The 24,730-nt window shown below is 42.8% G+C and overlaps 1 protein-coding gene across 1 annotated transcript in view; it reads right to left on the reverse strand.

The window, feature by feature from the left end:
- Positions 1-271: 271 nt before the first annotated feature.
- LOC139228033 (uncharacterized) overlaps positions 272-24,730 on the reverse strand; it is a 126,044-nt gene continuing 101,585 nt past the window's right edge. The window contains 6 exon segments of the mRNA XM_070859179.1: positions 272-1,044; positions 4,395-4,447; positions 9,973-10,061; positions 13,254-13,359; positions 18,031-18,354; positions 21,231-21,551. Coding sequence (XP_070715280.1) covers positions 727-1,044; positions 4,395-4,447; positions 9,973-10,061; positions 13,254-13,359; positions 18,031-18,354; positions 21,231-21,551 — 1,211 coding nt within the window. The 3' untranslated portion in view covers positions 272-726.

Genomic DNA, 24,730 nt, shown 5'->3' on the forward strand with positions numbered 1-24,730 from the left:
GAGACCCTTGTCCAATAATCAGCATGGCCATCACCATGGATTTGGTAGGAGTGAGACAGATGTGAGGCTGAACCACCCAGGGTCAAAAAGAAATGGATAACTATTAACTTAGGACTGCAGCCAGACAGGTATGTTTTATCTCTGATCAGTTACCATACAAATCTTAAATGAGAAATGTTTTAGTGTCACATTTGTCTGAAATTATATTTGTATTGACACAGTTATGGTTTATCACTGCATTTTATTTGTGTTTGTAACATTTAGAGTATAACATGAAACACCAGTGAATACATTGATATCACAGTAAAATATATTATCAGTTTCCATTTTTAATGTGTAAATACTCCAATTGTACATACATTCAAAATGGCTCCGCAGGAATTTAAGACTGAAGGAAGCTACATCCACTTGAAAAAATAACTCTCCAACAGCAATGAATAAAGCTGCTTCTCATTAATAAACAATGGGAAGAACTTACATAGAAAGACAAGGAATATACAGCACAGAAACAGGCCATTCGGCCTAACTAGTCTGGACTCAGAAACTCAATGTAAGGTGATTACACTTGCTGATGATGCCAAACTGGGAGGAGCAGTGGAGTTGGAGGGAACAGCTCAGAAGTTATAGAATGAATTGGACAAAATAAATATGCGGCCAGCTCGTAAGAACTGAAATGCAAAGTAAGATGCAACAATAAGCAAGACAGGGACCACATGAATGGTTTGCCTAAAGTCTAGCGTTAGCATAAATTGACATTTCAGAGTTTTCCGGAGTATCAAATGATGGAGGTTCTCTGTTGTTCTTTGGGGGCTGGCCTTGAACCTTGATAGCACTGTAGGTGACACTGTCCTCATTGTTAACTGAGTGCCTGGCCACCTCACCGCTCCGTGCTGTCGATTTCTTCTGAAACTGCACTGTTGCATACGTGATTCCATTTTTGTCATTACTCAACTGGGCACTTCCCTCGCTGGGCCTTTCTGCTGAGCTATGTCGAAGGGGCTTTACACTTGCATATACAGTGCTCCCTTCCGCTGCTGAAAATTGCTAAAATAAAAAAAAATGAGATCCAATTTATCTCTGATTAACTTGAATGATGATTTGTGCTGTTATGAGGAGAAATGTATTTCTGGATTATTACAAATCAATTTACAAAGTATTAGAAAGTACGACAAATTATTTACAGCACAGAAACAGGCCATTCGGCCCAATGGGTCCATGTCAGTGTTTATGCTCCACATGAGCCTCCTTCCACTCCTCTTCATCTAACCCCATCAACATACCCCTCTATTCCTTTCTCCCCATGTGCTTATTTAACTTCCCCTTGAATGCATTTATGCTATTTGCCTCAACTACTCCCTGTGGTAGCGAGTTCCACATTCTGACCACTCTCTGGGTAAAGAAGTTCCTCCTGAATTCCCGATTGGATTTATTAGAGTCTTATATGTATGGCCCCTAGTTCTGGTCTCGCTCGCAAGTGGAAACATCTTCTCTATGTCTACCCTATCCAACCCTTTTATAATCTTGAAGACCTCTATTAGGTCACCCCTCAGTTTTCTCTTTTCAGAAAAGAGCCCCAGCCTGTTCAATCTTTCCATAAATGTTTAATTTTCCAAGAGAGTATAATAACACATTACATCTCATCATTTCATAGGTGAAGTAGCAGTGATCCTAAATCAATATTAACTACATCTATATTTACAACAACAACAACTTGCTTTCATATAGCGCCTTCAACGTAGTAAAATATCCCATGGAGCTTCACAGGAGCATAATCAGTTAAAAATTGAAACCGAGCCAAAGAAGCAGACATTAGGGCAGTGACCAAAAACTTTTAAGTTTTTACGGCAGAAGAATTTTAAGGAGTGTCTTAAAGGAGGAGAGAGTAGCGGAGAGTTTTAAGGAGAGAATTCCAGAGCTTAGGACCTAGGTGTCTGAAGTCAAGTCTGCCAATAGTGGTGTTAAGGAAGTGGAGGATGCATAAGGCCGGAGTTGGAGGAACGCAGAGTTCTTGGAGAGTTGTAGGGCTGGAGGAGGTTAAGATGTTTAAATAATGCATGTGCAACATCCTGGCCCAAAATCCTAATTTTCAGTTTCACAATTTTTGAGTACGCTTTTGGGAATTCCCTGTTTACCACTGTCAACATTGGGTTGTCATGTTCCAGGCCTCATTTGACCAGAGCCCTGCTCTTGAAGTACCTTGACCAATGCCAAGAGAAGGTCACTCGTTTAAAAATGTTTTAAAACTTTGGGGCTTCACCCTTATGGGTCACAAAGCTCTCAACAGTCGAGGTGCTGTTCTTGTTGTGTCACAAAGGGAAACAAAACTGAACGTTTAGCCCCCCCGTTTGGGATAGTGCAGCATGTCGTTTGTTTTGTGTGTTATGTGGAGCGCTACAGAAGACATTCAAGTCTGGAAATGCTACATTGTTCAGCTATGTGCCGACATTGACTCTTCTGGGTGAAGAGGTCAATCAGTCCACATAGCAGAAGATTGGAGAAGCCCAAGTGAAGGATGACAACATGCAGTTCATAAACAAGGGATGGGTCTCACAGTTATGCTGTCATACATCTCGATACTGCAAAGTCAAATAAACTCCAAATTGTAAGATATGTGGTTCCACTTATGGGAGAGACCAGTGCTGCTGATATGAGACAATATCTATGGCAGGCCAGAAATTTGTAACCTCCTCACTGGTATAGAGCAGTCTTTGGTCATGGGGAGAGACAGGTGATGAAATTGAGATTCTTAAGATTATGAAGCTAATTAATAAAATTGACCCAGTCAAAATTTCACTGTGGCAAAAGGTTCAAATACTTGGGATGTCGAGTTGAAATTAATACGATAGCAAGTCAGGTCAAACTTTCGGTACTCAATGGCCCAGAAATCCCGGTCGGCTGCTTCCAGCAGGCGATCGAGGGAAAAACTTTAAAAAGATGCGCACTTACCTGAAGCTGCTGCGCCCACGCGGGTTCCCGGTCCTGAGGCCGCCACTGACTGCGCGTCGCAGCGCGTGCACGTCAGGACGTGTGCAGGGCTGGAACTGCAGTCACATGGCTCTGGGCAGCCAATCAAGGTGAAGTGTGTTCTCATTCATAATAATGGGAATTCCGTAAGTTGGAGTTCCCATTATTATGAATGAGAACCACGCCTCCCAAACACCCAAAACACTAATAAAAAATAGAAAAAACGCACCACATGTTTTTATTAATTTAAATTAAAGTTATTAATGTATTATAAAAAATATATATTTTTCCAATTAAAAAAAACATTTTTTACATTATGGTTTAAAATAAACTTACTGTAGTGGGGAGGGTTTGTATAATTTTATTTTAAAATGTTTTTGTGTATTTTAAAACTCTTACACCTGTAAAAGTAGGCTATGTGCCTGCTTTTATCAGGCGCAAGGGTTTTCATGACATTTGCTGGGCAAGATATGGGAAAATACCCGCAATCTTGCCCGTGCGAATGTCCTGGCAGCCGAGATACGGAAGATCTGTCAAGCTCCAGCTTGACAGATCGGAAAAGCCGGTTTTCAGCGCATGCACATTGTGCGCTGAAAACCACACAATGCGCATGCACACTCCGTACGGACCCGGGAGGCCGGAATTTCTGGGCCAAAAGAGTTGTGGAAAATTTTACTAGGAAAGACTAGATGAATAGATTTAAGAGTCAATACGATGCATTTTGGAGCGGGAAAGCATTGTCAGATATAATAAAAAAGTGGGTAGGTAAGATCAACCTCAGAGAACAGCAGATGTGCTGGTTGGGCCTGGTGGCCTATTCCTGTTCTTAATTTTTTTTTGCATTAGTACTTGGGACTTTACACGACTATATGAAAATGTAGACTGAGAAAAGTCATCAAATCTGTAATGTATTTGCTTCATGGGCTCCCTGCTCACGAATTCATAGCAACACTTTGCTACCAAGAACTAGTTGGTTTATCAACAAAGGTTTAATAATCACACTACACATTACCAGTTCATCCACTAGGCTCACAACAGCATACCTCATTGTGGATGACTTAGACCCAACTGACTGGGGTTTTACTGAATTTTGTGAACATCACGTGACTGGCTAAGCCACTCACAATGCTCTACAAACCTGTGAGAATACTCATGGGTGCGTACATTACAAAATCCAAAGACCGGGTTAAACAATTAACAAAGTCGCATTTCTAACTGTAAGGCCAAGGTCACCATCCCTCTGTGCCCATGAGAGTGAAATAATGGAATGATATGCTGCTAGGGTTAGCTGAAGAGGGGTGGAAGGAGGCCTGTGTGGAGCATAAACGCTGACATGGCCAAATGGCCTGTTTTTGTGCTTTAAATTCTATGTAATCCAGTTTTGCAAATTTCCAAATATTATTCAGAGAATTCATACTTAATATCCTTACCTCATCATGAATAAGAGTGCCGTCTCCTCTATGACATATTATGCAGTTTGTACCTGAAAAATTACAATGTTACTGTTGAAAGAGCTATAACAGGAACAATTAATATGTTTAAAATGTACAAACTGACAATGTGTTTCAGCGTGCATAGTCTTACATTGATCTACATTGATGTGAACCTCATCTGCATTGCACACATGATTCCCTACATAGAGCGAAAAACTGCTCTGGTTATTCTGCACAATATTCAGAAAGCACGGAGGTAACTTTCACCTTCACTGACTGACGCAGCAGATCATCTGCCTGTTGTAGAACTCGCCCGATTATCACCCATTGAGTTCTACAAGGCGCTCTGCCAGATTATCGCCCAGACGTGAAGGTGAAAATTAGCTCCCACTATGTTCAGGTTTTTACAAGACAAAGACTGATCAATTCTACCCTGCAAATGAGCTCCTGATCTGTTGTGCCATCAGTGGGAGGCCAAACAATTCATCACAGGGAGAAATCAGAGTCAGCCAGTGGCTGAGTTGCATTAGCGAGTGGCTCAGTGGGTAGCGCCCTCGCTAAGTCAAGAGGTCATGGGTTCAAGAGACTTGAGCGCAAAAATCTAGGCTGACACTCCTCATGAAGGAATGCTGCACTGTTGCAGGTGCCATCTTTCAGATGAGACATTAATCTGAGGCCCCGTCTGCTCTCTCAGGTGAAGGTAAAAGATTCCATGGCACTATTTTGAAGAAGAGCAGGGGAGTTCGCCCCGGTGACCTGGCCAATATTTATTCCTCAACCAACATAACAAAAACAGATTATCTGGTCGTTATCACATTGCTGTTTGTGGGAGCTTGCTGTGCGCTTATTGGCTGCTATGTTTCCTACATAATAACAGTGAGTACACATCAACAAATAAGGACTTAATTTGCTGTAAGGCGCTTTGAGGCATCTGATGGTCGTGAAAGGCGCTCTATAAATCTTTCTTTTTTCTATTGACACCAGCCAATGAGTTGGAGGTGGGGCAGGATTAGTTTATTTTGCAGCAAACAAAATTAATAAGAGAATAGTAATGCAAACAAAATATATTCACTCAGCAAAATCTATTTAAACAGTGCATTACAGCAAACAATCTAGAGAGTCTATTTTAACAATGCATTACAGCAAACAGTTTACAGAGTCTATTTTAACAGTGCATTACAGCAAACAGTCCATAGAGTCTATTTAAACAGCATTACAGCAAACAGTCTACAGAGTCTATTTTAACAGTGCATTACAGCAAACAGTCTACAGAGTCTATTTAAAAAGAGTCCCTGTGGACTAGAGGAACAGAACTCCTGACCGAAACTACGGCCATTTCTCCTGATGATAACAGGATGATTTCTCCAGAAAAATGCAGTGAGAGAAGGGTAATTACATAATACAAATTGATTATTCCTCCAGCAAAATGCAGATAGCTCCATGCAAATTCTGAGCATAAAATCAATCTCAGTCACTTAAAGCAGTGCAGTCTCCAGACGTGATTGACGGGGAATTGCCCAATGATCTCCATGGCCGAGAATAGTGGTTTCACTATAAGCAACTGGGAGAATTCTTAGAGGTTGTCACCTCAGTGATCTCAGGTACAGCATTAGCAGCAGAAAACTGGTCCAACTTGTTGGTCCATGAGTAACATTTGTCTCAGAGAAGTACAGTTGTCTGTGGCAGCTCTTTGCTGGAGCAATCTAAAACTAATACTAATGTCTTTGCTCACTCTTCAATGCTCTGTATATATCACTGCTTTGTAAGAGTTTACACGTTTCGTAATCAAGCACAGCAAGAGATCGCGGACTGAAGTGGTTGAAAACAAAAACCTGTGGGACTGTTGGGTGGGAGAAAAAGTGCCAGCCTGGGGCAGGTGGTGACTCATAACTGATTAATGCAATTTCTGCGGCCAGGAGCGAGACCCGATTAACATCGAGACAAAGGGTTTTGATACAATCAAGCAGAGAAGCCCATGGATTCATTGGCCGGAGGGGAAAAACCAGTTCCCTATGGAGACTACAAGTCTGCGAAAATCTAGCACCACAAAGGATCCCACAAGGCGTGCATTTTTGGATAGCGAGGCATAAAAGATAAGGAGTTATCTTTGGTCCTGCTGATTCCGTGCACAGAACGAGGTGCAAATTGTGACCATCCAAGCAGATCCAAACCCATCATTACAGCCATCGAGGCTCATCCAGACACATTAACTGAAAGCAGCCCAGCAGGAAACTTGTATCGAATGGATATATATGAAGGAGCTCACAGAAGCAAACCACCTCAGAACAACAGGTCAAAGGAACAACAACCACGAAGGGGAACAATGGAAAGAAGAACAAGAAGAGAGAGATGACGAGAAGGAAACACACGCAGGAGTAGAGACAAGTGGAGAAGCAAGCAGCGGGGACCCACCATCTTCCCTCGCTCCACGAGCCTACAATCACCAACAGTAGCAACTGGCTGGGCGGGTGTTTGTATGTCTTCGATCAATCTCTAAGAAGTCTTATTCTGTAATTTTTAGTTGGTTTTTGTGTAATAAACTAACAGTTGGGTTTAAGACTAAACTTTGCGTTACGTGGAGTCCTTCCTGTAATTCCCGAGGTCTATGAATCAAAGTAGAGTGGGAAACAAACACCCTACAGCTTCAAACCATGAGCCAATTTCCCTTTAAAAAGTCCAAGGGTCTTTACCACTCCCTATGACAAAGCATTCCATGTTCCAACACATCTCTGAATAAAGAAATATCTCCTAACCTCTCTCCTCACTCTCTTAGTAACAATTTTAAATTGAGAACCCCTTCATCACTGACTCCCCAACCAGAGAAAATCGTTTTTCCCCATTCACTTGATCAGGACCGTTCATATCTTTGAAAAACTCTACTAGACCAGAAAATATGAGGCAATTTAGAAAAAATGAATAAAGTAAACAATTTGTTGTTAATGATACATAGTTTGTATATGCAATGGTGATTGTAAACTTGATTATCATGATAACATTAGGACCAGATTTAATAAACCACCACTTTAAACTCCTGTCTCCAAATGAAAGATAGAGGATGGCTTCTACTGTACTCCAGTTGACCCTGTGTTCTAACTGAACATAACAAGATGTGAAACATGGTCAAGTTGACTTTATTGCACCATCTGTGGTGAGGTGTAACAACTGTTTTCACAACTTCTTCCTCTCGAAGCTACAAGCTGCTTCAAGATTAATTACTTCATATTTGCCATTGGCAGAAGGGTCGAGCACCAGAGGTCACAGATTTCAAGGTGATTGGCGGAAGAGCCAAAGGCAACGTGAGGGAAAACTTGTTTACGCAGCGAGTGGTTAGGATCTGGAATGCACTGCCTGATGGGGTGGTGGAGGCAGACTCAATCACGGCTTTCAAAAGGGAATTGGATAATTACTCGAAGGAAAAAACATTGTAGGGTTGGGGGAAGGGGTAGGGGAGTGGGATTAGCTGAGGTGCACCTGCAGAGAGCTGGCGCAGATTCGACGGGCCGAATGGCCTCCTTCTGTGCTGTAACCGTTCTATGATTCTATGTAAGAACAGTAACAATGGGTGAAAAATGAGAACATTGTGGATTTTATCGACTTTTATAAACTTCTTGCAGCATTGTCTCTGCTTTAGCTGGAATGCCCCAGCCAGCATATGTCATCTTTAGGGCTCAGCCTTTGGAATTTCCCATTTGAACTTAGTTTGGACGTCAAAGCCAAACACATCTTGATTCCCGCCATACAAAGCTTTCGCTTCAGATAATCAATCAAATTTCAACTGATGTTCTAATCCAAAATATCACGAGGAAAATCTTTTCAGCTACCTTTTATTTGTATGCGAGCTCAAGGTGCTCTCAGCAAATACATGCTCGCGTGAATTTAAGGCAGTCATTAACCCACTTCATTCATGACCGCCTTAAGTTATTGCTGACAGGAATTTGTTTTACATGTCTTATGTATTCATACTGAAAGACCACTAACTGACACATTTCCTGTCGTTTGACTAGGGGAAGCATTAAATGGTCAAAAAGAAGCCAGACACTATTAGATTTTACTGGTAAAGCAGCCAGTCCCACAGAGAATCTGCAATCTTTTTTTTCCTTCGGGTAATTATCCAATTCCCTTTTGAAAGCCACGATTGAGTCTGCCTCCACCACCCCATCAGGCAGTGCATTCCAGATCCTAACCACTCGCTGCGTAAAAAAGTTTTCCCTTACGTCGCCTTTGGATCTTCTGCCAATCACCTTGAAATCAGTGACCTCTGGTTCTTGACCCTTCTGCTTGAGTAAACAGTAACCATTCCAAAATTGGTCATCTGACTCCCGAACTCATTCTCTTAAACGTCTTGGATTTGATCGCAACTTAGCACAATTGGGTCATAAGAACATAAGAAATAGGAGCAGGAGTAGGTCATTTGGCCCCTCGAGCCTGCTCCGCCATTTAATAAAATCATGGCTGATCTGATCATGGATTCAGCTCCACTTCCCTGCCCGCTCCCCATAACCCTTTATTTCCCTTATCGCTCAAAAATCTGTCTATCTCCGCCTTAAATATATTAAATGACCCAGCCTCCACAGGCAGAGAATTCCACAGATTTACAACCCTCTGAGAGAAGAAATTCCCCATCACAGTTTTAAATGGGCGACCCCTTATTCTGAGACGATGTCCCCCAGTTTTAGTTTCCCTTATGAATGGAAATATCCTCTCTGCATCCACCTTGTCGAGCCCCCTCATTATCTTATATGTTTCGATAAGATCACCTCTCATCCTTCTGAACTCCAATGTATATAGGCCAAAACTACTCAACCTATCATCATAAGTCAAACTCCTCATCTCTGGAATCAATCTAGTGAACCTTCTCTGAACAGCCTCCAATGCGAGTATTCCTTAAATACGGAGCCCAAAACTGTACGCAGTACTCTACATGTGGTCTCGCCAATATCCTGCACAGTTGTAGTCTGCTTTTATATTCTATCCCTCTTGCAATAAAGACCAATGTTCCATTTGCCTTCCTGATTACTTGCTTGTCGAATCAGAGAAATTTAGCTGATGAAGAACATACATGAGAAATAGGAGCAGGAGAAGGACATTTGGCCTCTCTAGCCTGCTCCTTCATTTAACAAGATCATGGCTGATCTGATCACATTCAATTACAACAAACACATCGCAACTGCTCACGCTTATCGTTGAAAGACCAAGGCCCATCTAAATTTCACTTCCACCGAAACATCTCTATCTTTCTAAACCCATGATGGATTCTGCTTCCTGCAGAGCTCAGAGGAATATTTGCTGTTACCTAGCAAAAGTAACAACTTACCTACTATTCTTCCATGTTTTATACATCTAGACTAGAAAATGCAATATACTACAATTGTAGCTGTTTGTTGATTGCAACGAGCCATGTTCTCTTTATACAAAAGAAGGGTCATCGACCTGTAACACTAACTCTGTCTCTTTTTCCACAGATGCTGCCTGATCTGCTGAGTATTTTCAGCATTCTCTGTTTTTATGTCCTCTTTATATTCTGCTGCAAATTATTGACATATAATGAAATTATTGAAGAAAGATAGGAACTCACCCTTCTTGTTGAGCATCAGGTAGAAAAGTAGGCAAACAGCAAACACAACAATAAGGGCTCCCAGCACACTGAGCACAATGTAAACCAGGCTGTGGTACAGAGAAGAGGAAAGGGTCAGCGTTGGTTCTCAATTGGTCCTTGGCTATTTTCTTTTAAAGAAAAACTTGCATTTCTATAGCGCCTTTTACAGCCTGGGGACATCCCAAAGCGCTTTGCAGGCATGAAGTACTTTTGAATGTACTGCCGTAATGTGGGAAACGAGGCAGCCAATTTGCGCACAGCAAGCTCCCACAAACAGCAATGTGATAATGAATAGATAATCTGTTTTTTACTGGTATTGGTTAAGGAATAAATATTGGCCATGCCTCTAGGGAGAACTCACTGCTCTTCTTCAAATATTGCCATGGGATCTGTTACAGCCACCTGACAGGGCAGATGGACCCTTGATTTAATGTCACATTTAAAAAAAATTTGTTCCTGAGATGTGGGCATCGCTGGCATGGCCAGCATTTATTGCTCATCCCTAATTGCCCTCGAGGAGGTGGTGGTGAGCTGCCTTCTTGAACTGCTGCAATCCGTGAGGTGAAGGTATTCCCACAGTGCTGGTGGGAGCGAGTTCCAGGACTTTGACCCAGCGACGATAAAGTAACGGCAATATATTTCCAAGTCAGGGTGGTGTGTGACTTGCAGGGGAACTCGGAGGCGATGGTGTTCCCACGCGCCTGCTGCCCTTGTCCTTCCAGGTGATGGAGGTCACGGGTTTGGGAAGTGCTGCCGAAGAAGACCTGAAAGACGGCACCTCCGACAGTGCAGCACTCACTCAGTACTGCACTGGAACGTCATCCTAGATATTGCGCTCAAGTCTCTGGACTGGGACGTGAACCACAACCTTCTGACTTCGAAGGTGAAAACAACAAAAGAATACCTGGTGATACCTGACAATATAGAAGCAACAACAGTTTGATGCACTATCTGGATTTTATAGTCAGATGATCTTCATAGTCAAATTTATATAACAACAGATACAGGGATATATCCTAAAATAAAATGCAAAGATTTTCAATATTTGTTACATGATTAACATTTATCTGGCATATGCAGGAAATCTGAAAGAAAAACAGAAGTTTCTGGAAACACTCAGCAGGTCAGTCGGCAGCTGTGCGATATCTTTAGAATCTGGTGTGAACTAGAATTCTGAGGAAGTGTCTGCACCTGAACCATAAATGTGTCTGTTTTCTCCACAGACCGGTCTTGTGTTTCCAGCAGTCACTACTTTAGTTTGACATTTAGTTGGTGTTTTCTCCTTATTCCCATTGCAACTTCAAAGACCCAATTCCTTAGTGTTCACATTGAACTACAATTTCTGCTGCTTGTTGCCTACATCTCGGGCTAATAATACGGAAATCCATTACATTAATTGAGTATTTACATCCCAAGCACATTGGGTGAAATATATAGCCACAGAATAGGAATTGGAGAAAACCTCCTCCAAGCCCTGACTTAAAACGGCATCACTAAACACAAGTCCCTGCCATCAACATCCTAGGGGTCACTGTTGACCAGAAGCTTAACTGGACCAGCCACGCCAACATTATGGCTACAACAGCAGGCAAGAAGCTGGGTGCTCTGCAACGAGTGGCTCACCCTCTGATCACTCCGAGCCTCTCCATCATCTGCAGTGCTCAAGCCTGGAGTGTGATGGGAGTACTCACCTTGGATGGGTGCAGCTGTAATAACACTGAGGTTCACCACTATTTAAGACAAAGCAGTGCATATGATCAGTGCCCCTGCTGCTGAGCTCAATATCCATCCCCTCCACCACTGGCGCATGGTGGCTACAGTACATACCATCTACAGGACACACTGCAGCAACACCCACATCCTGAGAATCTATTAAATCAACTTGCCCAGCTTAACTTAAAATCACCTCTGAGCCCAATGGTCTGTACCATCAAGGCAAGCAACGTCATGCGAACACCATCTCCCTTAAGTTACACACGGTTCTGGCCAGGACACCGGGATAACTCTCTTGCTCTTCTTTGAAATAATGCAATGGGATTTTTTACGTCAGCAGATGGGACCATGATTTAATGCCTCATCCAAAAGACAGCTCCTCCAACAGTGCAGTGATCCCTCAGTGCTGCACTGGAGTGTCAGTCTAGAATTTTGTGCTCAAGTCTTGGGCGTGGGACCTGAATCAGAGGTGAGAGTGCTAATCTCTGAGACACAATCGACAAAATTGGTAAATTGGTTGAGGCTTTGAAGAAGTACAAGAGCTTCTGAGCCTTATGCGAGTAATGCACAACAGCTGAGTTACTTTGAGGCTTGAGCTAGATTTACGTCTTGCATATGAAATCTGGCAGCTACATTAAAATACACTGTGAATAGAATTCCTTACCAAATACAACAAATTGTTTGGCCACCATTTTAAGTGAGCTAAGCCTGCCCTAATGTAAAATAAACATGTGCCCATCAGCAGCATTTTGAGGTGTTGGCAGCATAATTCACTCTGTAACTTATTAATCAATTCGAGAAATTGGCAGAGCAGAACAATTAATTAAATTAATATTTATTTTTATGACTTGTAAAACATAAGAATCTTGAGTGTCATAACATCAAAAGACTACATTGGGGAGGGGAAAATGCTGTTTCTTTATTGTTGCTAGGTCAAAATCATGGAATTTCTTACTTAACACCATTGATCAGCAGATCAAGAAGGTGGACCAGCATCACCTTCTCAGAGCAACTAGTGACAGGCAATAAATGTGATCTTGTCAGCATTGCCCACCTCCCTAGAACAAATTTTAAGAGAAGAAACTTCCTGCAGTTGTAGTGAGCGACACTGAGAATTGGACCAAAGCTGAAGATGTTGCTCACTGGTGATATCAAGGGCTGTGCAGATATATTGCTGCTATTGCTCACTTTCACCAACAGAAACTTTACTGTCAGCCCCACACCAGAACAGATATCGGCAAGGTAAGTTTGATAAGTGCAACTCATCATACACCATGAGAGTAGGTTAGTGGTGAAGTAATCATGGTGAATAATGCAAAGAGCACCGTCTGAGGGGCGGCAAAATGGAGGTTCCCAATACTCATTCTTATTTCCTACCAACAAAGACAGCACCTTCATTAGGAGCTAACACAGCAGCATGTGTAAACCCAGCCACCATTCCAAAATAATAAATGATTATCATCCCTTATGTCAAAATGATTAAAGAATATTTAATCTCTCAGGTGGAAGCAATGTCGGTCAAAACATCAGTAATGAGAACATTGTACCTTTTCGGCGCTTTGGATCTTGAAGATGGTTTTCGTTTATCACTGGAAATTATATTTGTACTTGTTGGTGATACTGTTGTAAAAACTTCACAAGAATATTCAGGTCCTATTGAAACAAGGGAACAAAATTCAGATTCACCTCATTTTTACTTGTAGTCAACCAAGAGAGCACGATTGTCAAATGGAACCTCACTATTTGAGTAAAAGCCTGGTTGACATAATGGATTTGGATAATTTAATTTCTGTGTAATTTTCCCCTCTCTGGTAGCAAGGGGAGATGCTGCTGACATCTGGCCATGGCCCATTGTTACTGATAATTTTTGTTTTTTTCCCGTATCTGAGAATTGGTGGTACAGAGTTATTATTGTGGCAGACAGCCATGGCTCAGTGGGTAGCACCCTTCCCTCTGAGTCAGAAAGTTGTGGGTTCAAATCCCACTCCAGAGGCTTGAGCACAAAAATCGCGGCTGACACTCCAGTGCAGTGCTGAGGGAATGCTGCACTGTTGGATGTGCTGCCTTTCAGATGAGACATTAAACCAATGCCTTGCTGCTCTCTCAGGTGGACATAAAAGACCCCATGGCACTAAAATTATTATAACATTGCTGTTTGTGGGAGCTTGCTGTGAGAAAATTGGCTGCTGCGTTACTGCCATTACAACAGTGAATACACTTAAAAAAATGTTCTTAATTGGCTCTAAGGTTCTTTGGGACATCCAGTGGTCGTGAAGGGTGCTATATAAATGCAAGTCTTTGTTTTTAAAGGGCTCAGGATGGTGGACTACAAAGCAGGTATGCCCATTTATGCCCCATGCATACGTATGGGAAAGTCCCAGCCAGAGAGCCAGCCTCAGCCACCGGATAATGTATTTCTGGGGGCCAAGCAAGCATAATTCTGTCCCGGAGAGTGTCCTCAGTGGCAAAGTCGCAGCAGCAGTGTGTAAAGGAATGTCACATGAATACATTAAACAGTCGCCTGCCAATATTGGTAATGGTCATTTCCTGCCTCCAGGGACTGGTTTTCTGAGCTTGCAGTGGAGACAGAATGCTGGCGGAGAGGCCCCCCATCACCACTGAGCATTCAGATAATTGGCTCTGGTCAGTTGTAAGTAAATAATTTGTTTCGAAATGTAAGAAATAACTCGCATTGGTACGGTACCTTTCACTTTCTCAGGATGTTCCAAAGTGCTAAACGGCCAATGAAGTACTTTGTTGAAGTGTAGGAGTGTAGGTTGTAATGCAGGGAAATGCAGAAGCTAATTTGCACACAGCAATGTCCCACAAACAGCAATAAGATAAATCACCAGATAATCTGATTCTTGGTGATGTTGGTTGAAGGATGAACGCTACTAGGACATCTGGAGAACTTCCCTATCCTTCTTTCACTAGTGCTATGGGATCTTTTGCATCTACCTGAGGGGGCAGATAGGTCCTCAACATCAAGTCCCGCCTAGAGAACAGCATCTCCAACAGTGAAGCACTAGCTCAGTGCTGGGACAGTGGTTTCTGCCTGAATTATATTTATGGAACATGCCTTGAACCCACAATCTACCTGTATCAGAGGCAAGAGTGCTACTAATTGAGCCACTACTGACACGTACAGCACAAATGCAGTTTACAGGTGAGATTTCGACCTGCTGCTGACATCCTTCTTCTCTGACCGCTAAAGCAAGTGAACACATTAGTATATGGCCAGAGTCAATATTTGCATTTGTTAATTTATATGAATAATTGCTTAGGAGAAAATGCATTTATTTCTATTTTCTGACCGTTTTGTTGTTTCTCAGCGCAGCCACTGGTGAACATATTGCTTCCCGCTCTGCGAACAATTAAACCGCTACATTTGAATAGGCTAAAGTCCTCCTTAATTCAGTACCATGGTCATGGTTTTACAGTGAGTGAGTAATTCCGTTTTTAGCTATTGAGGGATCCAAATGGAGTGAATTTGGCCAGTTGCAGTTGCTCAGTGACTGAAGGAACTTAACCAGCGACCAGTTAAGAAACATAGCAACATAGAAAATAGTTGCAGGAGTAGGCCATTCGGCCCTTCGAGCCTGCACCACCATTCAATAAGATCGTGGCTGATCATTCACCTCAGTACCCCTTTCCCACTTTCTCTCCATACCCCTTGATCCTTTTAGCCGCAAGGGCCATATCTAACTCCTTTTTGAATATATCTAATGAACTGGCATCAACAACTTTTTGCGGTAGGGAATTCCACAGGTTAACAACTCTCTGAGTGAAGAAGTTTCTCCTCATCTCAGTCCTAAATGGCTTACCCCTGATCCTTAGATTATGTCCCCTGGTTCTGGACTTCCCCAACATCGGGAACATTCTTCCTGCATCTAACCTGTCCAGTCCCTTCAGAATTTTATATGTTTCTATGAGCTCCCCTTTCATCCTTCTAAACTCCAGTGAATACAGGGCCAGTCGATCCAGTCTCTCCTCATATGTCAGTCCTGCCATCCCGGGAATCAGTCTGGTGAACCTTCGCTGCACTCCCTCAATAGCAAGAACATCCTTCCTCAGATTAGGAGACCAAAACTGAATACAGTATTCCAGGTGAGGCCTCATTAAGACCCTGTACAATTGCAGTAAGACCTCCCTGATCCTATACTCAAATCCCCTAGCTATGAAGGCCAACATACCATTTGCCTTCTTCACCGCCTGCTGTACCTACATGCCAACTTTCAATGACTGATGTTCCATGACACCCAGGTCTCGTTGCACCTCTCCTTTTCCTAATCTGCCTCCATTCAGATAATATTCTCCCTTCGTGTTTTTGCCACCAAAGTGGATAATCTCACATTTATCCTCATTATACTGCAACTGCCATGCGATTGCCCACTCACCTAACCTGTGCAAGTCACCCTGCATCCTTTTAGCGTCTTCCTCACAGCTCACACCACCACCCAGCTTAGTATCATCTGGAAACTTGGAGATATTACACTCAATTCCCTCATCTAAATCGTTATGTACATTGTAAAGAGCTGAGGTCCCAGCACTGAGCCTGTAGCACCCCACTAGTCACTGCCTGCCATTCTGAAAAGGACCCGTTTATCCCGACCTCTGCTTGCTGTCTACCAACCAGTTCTCTATCCACGCCATACATTACCCCCAATACCATGTGCTTTAATTTTGCACACTAATCTCCTGTGTGAGACCTTGTCAAAAGCCTTTTGAAAGTTCAAATACACCACATCCACTGGTTCTCCCTTGTCCACGCTACCAGTTACATCCTCAAAAAATTCTAGAAGTTTTTTCAAGCAGGATTTCCCTTTCATAAATCCATGCTGACTTGGACCGATCCCGTCACTGCGTTCTAAATGTGCTGCTGTTACATCTTTAGTAATTGATTCCAACATTTTCCCCACTACCGATGGCAGGCTAACCGATCTATAATTACCTGTTTTCTCGCTCCCTCCCTTCTTAAAAAGTGGTGTTACATTAGCTGCCCTCCAGTCCATAGGAACTGATCCAGAATTGATAGACTGTTGGAAAATGATCACTAATGAATCTATTATTTCTAGGGGTATTTCCTCAAATACTCTGGGATGCAGACCATTAGGCCCCGGGGATGTATCATCCTTCAATCCCATCAATTTCCCTAACACAATTTCCCACCGAATAAGGATTTCCTTCAGTTCCTCCTTCTCACTAGTCCCTCGGTCCCCTAATATTTCCGGAAGGTTATTTGTGTCTTCCTTCGTGAAGACAGAACCAAAGTATTTGTTTAACTGGTCCGCCATTTCTTTGTTCCCCATTATAAATTCACCTGAATCTGACTGCAAGGGACCTACGTTTGTCTTCACTAATCTTTTTCTCTTCACATATCTATAGAAACTTTTGCAGTCAGTTTTTATGTTCCCAGCAAGCTTCCTCTCATACTTTATTTTCCCCCTCCGAATTAAACCCTTCACCTCCTCTGCTTTATTATAAAGTTCTCTCAGTCCTCAGGTTTGCTGCTTTTTCTGGTCAATTTATATGCCTCTTCCTTGGATGTAACACTATCCTTAATTTCCCTTGTTATCCACGGTTGAGCCACCTTTCTAATTTTAATTTTACTCCAGACAGGGATGTGCAATTGTTGAAGTTCATCCATGTGATCTTTAAATGTTTGCCATTGCCTATCCACCGTCAACCCTTTAAGTATTACTCGCCAATCTATTCTAGCCAATTCACGTCTCATACCATCGAAGTTACCTTTCCTTAAGTTCAGGACCCTGAATTAACTTGTGTCGCTCTCCATCTTGAAAAAGAATTCTACCATATTATGGTCACTCTTCACCAAGGGGCCTCGCACAACAAGATTGCTAATTAGCCCTTTCTCATTACACATCACCCAGTCTAGGATGGCCAGCCTTCTAGTTGGTTACTCGACATATTGGTCTAGAAAACCATCCCTAATACACTCCAGGAAATTCTCCTCCACCGTATTGTTACCATTTTGGTTAGCCCAATCAATATGTAGATTAAAATCGCCCATGATAACTGCTGTATCTTTATTGCACGCATCCCTAATTTCTTGTTTGATGCTGTTCCCAACCTTATTACTACTGTTTGGTGGGCTGTACACAAATCCCACTACCGTTTTCTGCCCTTTGGTAGTCCGTAACTCCACCCGTACCGATTCCACATCATCCAAGCTAATGTCCTTACTTACTATTGCAATAATTAGTTTGGATAGACATTTATTTTGAAAATTCATTGATCATATTGTTTGTTTAAAGTAACACTTATCAATAATTGACTACATTGTTCTTTCGAAGTAACACTTACCAATGCCACTGATTTGTGTCACATAACTGCAGTGCTTCCCTGCTCTGTTGAAGACTGACACATCGACCTTTTCACTGGATTTCTCTCCCTGATTATTTGAGGCTGTGCAGTAATATTGATGATGTTGCTGTTTGAAGGATTGACAATGTAGATCCAATTTATTGGTGTCAGAGATCTTTGAACCTTTAGTCGGGGTCTGTTCATACCATGTGTACTGAATGGGTAGGGATCCCTGGACAGACTCACAGAAAACTGACACCAAGCCCCCAGAACATGAGACATTTGGTGGCGATAAATATCTAACTACAGGAACTGAGACGGTTTCTGTGGGAAAGAAACAAACATTCAGATACTGACTGAACATTTAAAAATCAAACACTCTCCAATTTTCAGCACTTCTGCATCTCAGCCAGGGCCTGCCATGTTGGAATCTCACCAGCACATCTCCCTCTCCATGTCTCTCCATCCTCCCAGCAGCCTGAACTACCATGTCTGCCATTATATCAGAACATAGCAGGGCTCCAGATCGGGTCAGCAGCAATGATACTGAGGATGTGTCAATGTGAAAATCAGGGAGAACAATTTCTCTCAGTAGCAGGTAGCCAGCCTGCATTGCTGTTTCGTTGTTTGACTCTCGAATGTGAACGAGTTGGGGAGAGTCCGAGAAAACTACAGCAGAATAGGAGGGAAAAAAACTGGCAGATATCTGTTACATGTTTTGTGGGTCTAGATCACTTTTCTACTCATGCGCTCAGATCCATTGAAAAATGAACACGTTCTGAACATAAGAAAGGGAGTAGGCCATTCAGCCCCTCGAGCCTGTTCTGCCATTCAATTAGATCTCGACTGATCTATATCTTAACTCCATCGACCCGTCTTGGTTCTGTAACCCTTAATACCCTTGCTTAAATCTGTCAATCTCAGTTTTGACATTTTCAATTGCTCCCCAGTCTCAACAGCTTTTTGTGGTAGATTTCCATGAGCCTTCATTTGAAAATGTGTTTCCTGACGTTACCCTCAAGATGCGCTTCAGTTGCCTGGACAGATCTGGAGGTGCCCTTCAGTGCTCACCAGCCTGGGCCTACAGAATGATGGTGGTTTGCTGCGCTCTGCACAACACTGCGCAGCAGCGAGATTGGAGCTGCAGGAGGGACAAGGAGCTGAGCACACGTTGTCTGCGGACCATTCCGAGACAGAGGAGGAAGATAAGAGGAAAAGGAGCAGGAAGAGGAGGAGGGGATTGCGACCCTAACGAAGCACCAGTCACTCACATTGTTGCCCGCGATGCCAGCGTTTCCCTTATAGCTGTAAGGTTCAGTCTGTTACCAGCACTGGGCTGATGTAACAACCACATCCAATGCTGCTCTCAATTGCCTATCTCCTACCCTGCCCCCCCCCCGCACCCACCCCCGCACCAATCCCACTGACACAAAGCAGACCTGCTACCCACCAACCACCCATTGCTCCCCATCAATTCATGTCTTCCCATTCATTACCGAGCAACTGAAAAGGCCAGTTGCCACCCAGCAACCAAAAATGGGGAGGGAAAGTGATGCAAAGTAATATATTTTATGTAATTCTGCCAAAGAACAGAAAATTAACAACATAACAATTACTCAAACACACACGTGGATACACTTCTGCAATTACACAGCTTTACTCTGCCTTTTCCGACCGCTCCTATGTGGTGCAACATTTATGACTTCAGCAGAGGTAGAGGTAGGCTGCTCAGATCCCTGCTCTGACTGTTGAGAAGCACTTGGTCGATGACCTCTGGGTTTGTAGCCCATGAGGGCTCAGCCAAAGTCTGCTCCACCCGCAGTAGATTTGATAAGACAGGGTGAGGGGGTGGTTTATATGTACAATGGGTAGTAGGTGAATGAGCAGCTGTACTCACCTTTCCTAAACTGGTTTGGTCATTAAAGAGCTTCTTGGTGTTAGCAGCAGTAGCGTTGTGAAAGTGGGGCGCAGGCTTTGAGCGTCGTGAGTCTATCTTCTACGATTGCTGTCTATGTTCCCAACCTCCCAACTCCTAGAATTCCATCTTTGGATTGGTCCTTTAAATACTTGAGTTAAGATTACATCATGCATGTCTGCACCACTCCCACTACCGCACATACGATGCAAAACCCGGGAGTAAATTATTATCGGCCGGCTGCGTAAAAATGCCACAGACAGACGCACTGTCCAGAACCAGGGGACACAGTCTTAGGATAAGGGGTAGGCCATTTAGGACTGAGATGAGGAGAAACTTCTTCACTCAGAGAGTTGTTAACTTGCGGAACTCCCTACCACAGAGAGTTGTTGATGCCAGTTCATTGGATATATTCAAGAGGGAGTTAGATATGGCCCTTACGGCTAAGGGGATCAAGGGGTATGGAGAGAAAGCAGGAAAGGGTACTGAGGGAATGATCAGCCATGATCTTACTGAATGGTGGTGCAGGCTCGAAGGGCTGAATGGCCTACACTTGCACCTATTTTCTATGTTTCTATGTAATTACTTCCGGGTTTCCCAGGCGATATTGGATCCCCTGCACCGAACATGTCTCGAAGTTAATATCCAGACCATTGCATCTTATAGTTGATCCATCAGGAGGTTATGCTGGGGAGAAAGATAATGTCTCAGCATTTAATAAAGAGGCTTCTTTTACCATCAAAACAGTGACCAGCTTTTCAATTTTCTTTTATATTGTTTGTAAAGTTGACCAATTAACTCATTGATAATGTGAGCCATCCATCATATCAGGAAACCTACAAAATTTGTTCAGCTCTGTGGATTGCAGGTATTTTTTATTCATTTCAAAGAATTTATACCATTAGTAACGACTTGCTGCTCACTGCTTTTGTTATTGTCTGACTATTAGTTTCAGTCTGAAGGCAAACCTCTGACAGTGGGACATTTAATACAGCTCAGAGACAGGGACATGTGGTGAGCCTCCTAGGTGATGTCTGGCACAACACCCTGTAGTTAAAGGAATTGTTGGTCCCATAATACTTGAAATTCCTGGTCGGGAAGTTGGGCAGGCCACGGATTGGGAGTGTGCACCATGAGTCGGATTTCCCCACCTCTGCCCACTACCTGTGAGACTCTGCACTGCTGCGGAGCCTCGGGATATCGGAGCTCTCATGTTTCCTCCCAGATACAACATTGATCAGACAGTTCAGCAGAGAGTAATAAAGCACATCGCTGAGAAACGTACCGTCAGATATTTGTAGCTTTACAGAAAACCTTGTATCAATGCCAGATTGTGAAATACCACAGCTGTACCGTCCTTCATCTTCTGAGCGAAGGTCCTTCATCGTAACAACAAATATTCCTGCTGTCTGGTTATCTGTGATTGACACTCTTCCTTGCCGTCCATTTGGGTCATTTGATTTTACTAAATATGTACAACTGATAGTTGTTCCATCACACCAATATTTCACATGTGACCGGTACCCATGGTCATAGTGACATTCTATGGAGATCGCTCTTCCCACAATTCCTCTTACTTTATTTTTTGCCCACAATGCACCTGAAACTGAGGAGACAACATTTCAGAAATTGAACAGGAAATAACTGCTCAATACAAACAGCTCCATTTTAATAAGTGTTACCACACTGTACAGAGGAATCTCTCCACTACATCAATTAATACAGTTGAGTTCCTTCTAATTTGTGATGAAAGAAAACATTAATGCAGTGCCTGATCACATTCTCAGGATGTGCCAAAGCACTTCACAGCCAACGATTAACTTTTGAAGTACAGTCACTGTTGTTAATGTGCCAGATGTGGTTCAGTGTTCGCACTTTCGGCTCCAAGTCAGTAGATTGTGTATTCAAGTTCCAGCCCAGGGACCCGAGCATAAAATCTCGGCTGACATTCCACTGTTGGAGGTGCTGTCTTTCAGATGAGATATTATACTGAGACAGGGTCGGTCCTGTCAGGTTGTTGTAAAAGTTCCCATGGTACTATTTTGAAGAAGAGCAGGGGAATTCTCCCCAATGTCCTGGCCATCATTTATACCTCTACCAACAATCAGTAAAATACATGATCACGTTGCTGATTGTGGGATCTTGCTGCGCGTAAATTGGTTGCCATGTTTCCTACATTACAACAGTGAGAGCACATAAAATAAGTAACTGGCTGTAAAGTGCGTTGGGACGTCCTGAGGTCGTGAAAGGCACCACATAAATGCAAGTCTTTCTTTCTAACCGCAGCAACAACTTGAACTTGATATTCCTCTCGATTCATTCAGCACTATGGGAACAGCCAAAGGAATGTCCATCCTCTCAACTTTGTTGCTGCAACCTGTACTGCAGCAGGGTTTGGGGAGGGAAGGTGAACATGGTTCATGTAACCAAGGACATGGAAAGGAAGAGGATTGAGGATCGGCAAGGGAAGACTCAGGAACTTGGAGATAGATCAATGAGCAGGATATTGAGGGTAGTAAACACAGGATTATTCCCAGTGCCACATGGTAGTCAGTGTAAGAATAGTGAGATAAGGGACGTGATTCTTTGTCAGGAGAGATGGTTCGGAAGAAAAGGGTTCAGATTCCTGGCACATTGGGGCCAGTTCTGGAAAAGGATGGGGAGGACTTTGGTTGAATAGTTCTTAGACCAATGGCCTTGCTGGGAGAGCAGCTCGTGCTGTGGGGAAAGAGTTTACACTAAAATGGCGGAGGGAGGTTAAAAATGTGAAGAGGCAGAGAGAAGAGCTGATAGGGAAAAGAAGATAGGAAAGATAAAAGGTGGAATCGGGGAGGTAAAGGAGATCAGATCAGAAAGAGGAAGGATTGAAAAGAGGAAGATGCCAAACAGACAGAGGCTCGTGTCAGTTGCATATACAGAAGTTCATAAAGTATTCTGTGTAAAATTGGTAAGCTGGAGGCACAAATCTTCATGGGGAGGTTTGATGTAACAGAATTAACGATCTTGGCTGAGGGTAGGGTGAGACTGGAAGTTCAGCATTGCTGGGAACAAAGATTCGGCATAAATAGAGGAGAGGTGGCAGTATTAATCTGAACTTCCATTATAGCATAATATAGTTAGGTTAATATGGGGTGGGAGTGAAAAAGCTAAATCTACTTGGTTCGAGTTAAAGAGTGAGAAGCAAACGGTTACTTACTGGGAGTAATATAGACCCAGCCTCTAGCAGTGAGGAACAGTGTCACTGACAGAGCCTCATAAAACAAGACTTCATCAGCTGTACTTTAAATAACAGAAACAATTGCAAGCTCCAGACATGTTCTGTGTGAGGGATTATTACCACTGCAGTCTTCAGTGTATATTGGACATAAGACTACATTAAAAAGCACTTTTTACAGATTAAAATGGGTGACCTTTGCATCTTGATTATGTTACTCGTGTCGCTTTAAAAAAAGTAAATGGGCCCTTTATTATTCATTACAATAAATAATGCAGTTTAGTACATTTTGGTAAATATGAGTATTTCAACATGTCTGCTGCATAAACCGTACACTAGACTCAAACTAACACTGATTATCTGAATATCCTGCTCTGAATGTCACTCACCGGGCAGGGAACACATGAGAAGAATCAGAATCCACATCGTTATCTTTGCAAATTTCAGGTCAGCACTTGTTGCAAGTCATCCAGCTCTTAGCTCTCACATCGAAATAAATCAATGTAAATGTTGGGAAGTTGTAAATGAGGAAGAAGTTAGCAGGAAGCAGATGATGAAACCACAAACGCCAGCTGATGAAATCTTGAAATACTGTCAGTTATATCTAACAAACTAAACTAATCTAATTTTCATCCAAAGGATAGAAAATTGTGATAACAAGAGAGTGAAAGTGTTAGCAGGAATGGATAATGGCAGTTCAAGGGAGATGGCTGGACTGACAAATGAGGAGAGACTGGATCAATTGGGCCTTTATACATTGGAGTTTAGAAAGATGAGAGGGATCTCATAGAAACCTACAAGATTATGACGGGACGGGACAGGTTAGATGAGGGTAGATTGTTCCCGATGTTGGGGAAGTCTAGAACCAGGGGACACATTCTTAGGATAAGGGGTAGCCATTTAGACTGAGATGAGTAGAAACTTCTTCACTCAGAGAGTTGTTAACCTGTGGAATTCCCTACCGCAGAGAGTTGTTGATGCCAGTTCATTGGATATATTCAAAAGGGAGTTAGATATGGCCCTTACGGCTAAGGGGATCAAGGGGTATGGAGAGAAAGCAGGAAGGGGGTACTGAGGGAATGATCAGCCATGATCTTATCGAATGGTGGTGCTGGCTCGAATGGCCAAATGGCCTACTCCTGCACCTATTTTCTATATTTCTATGTTTCTATGTTTATGGTGAATTGTGAGGTGAGCGAGAACACAAGTTTTGAAAAAACTCATGCAAATCTTGAGATTGTCAGGAAAATTGAACCTCCTCCCCTTTTCACAAAGTGCTGGGTATGTCAATTAGATTGACAGATGAAGCAGTTAATGCAGTGTTTATAAACAGCATGAAGAATATCTGGCCAAGCAGTCGGAGACCCTGTGAAAAGACATGTTGGTCTGTGTCAGAACCACATCTTGGTAAAGGTGCACTCAGCCATTTTCTAAATGTCCGTTCTTCTATGGCAAACAATTGCAGGGCAAAGTTATGCTTCAAAGTTCCTCCCCCCAGTAGGATATACGTCCCATTTGCCCATTCCAACCCAAGTCCTTCCCAGGAATTGTGCTAATGGGAAGATGCTCCC

Source organism: Pristiophorus japonicus, chromosome 17 (assembly GCF_044704955.1).
Source record: "Pristiophorus japonicus isolate sPriJap1 chromosome 17, sPriJap1.hap1, whole genome shotgun sequence".
NCBI lineage: Eukaryota > Metazoa > Chordata > Chondrichthyes > Pristiophoridae > Pristiophorus > Pristiophorus japonicus.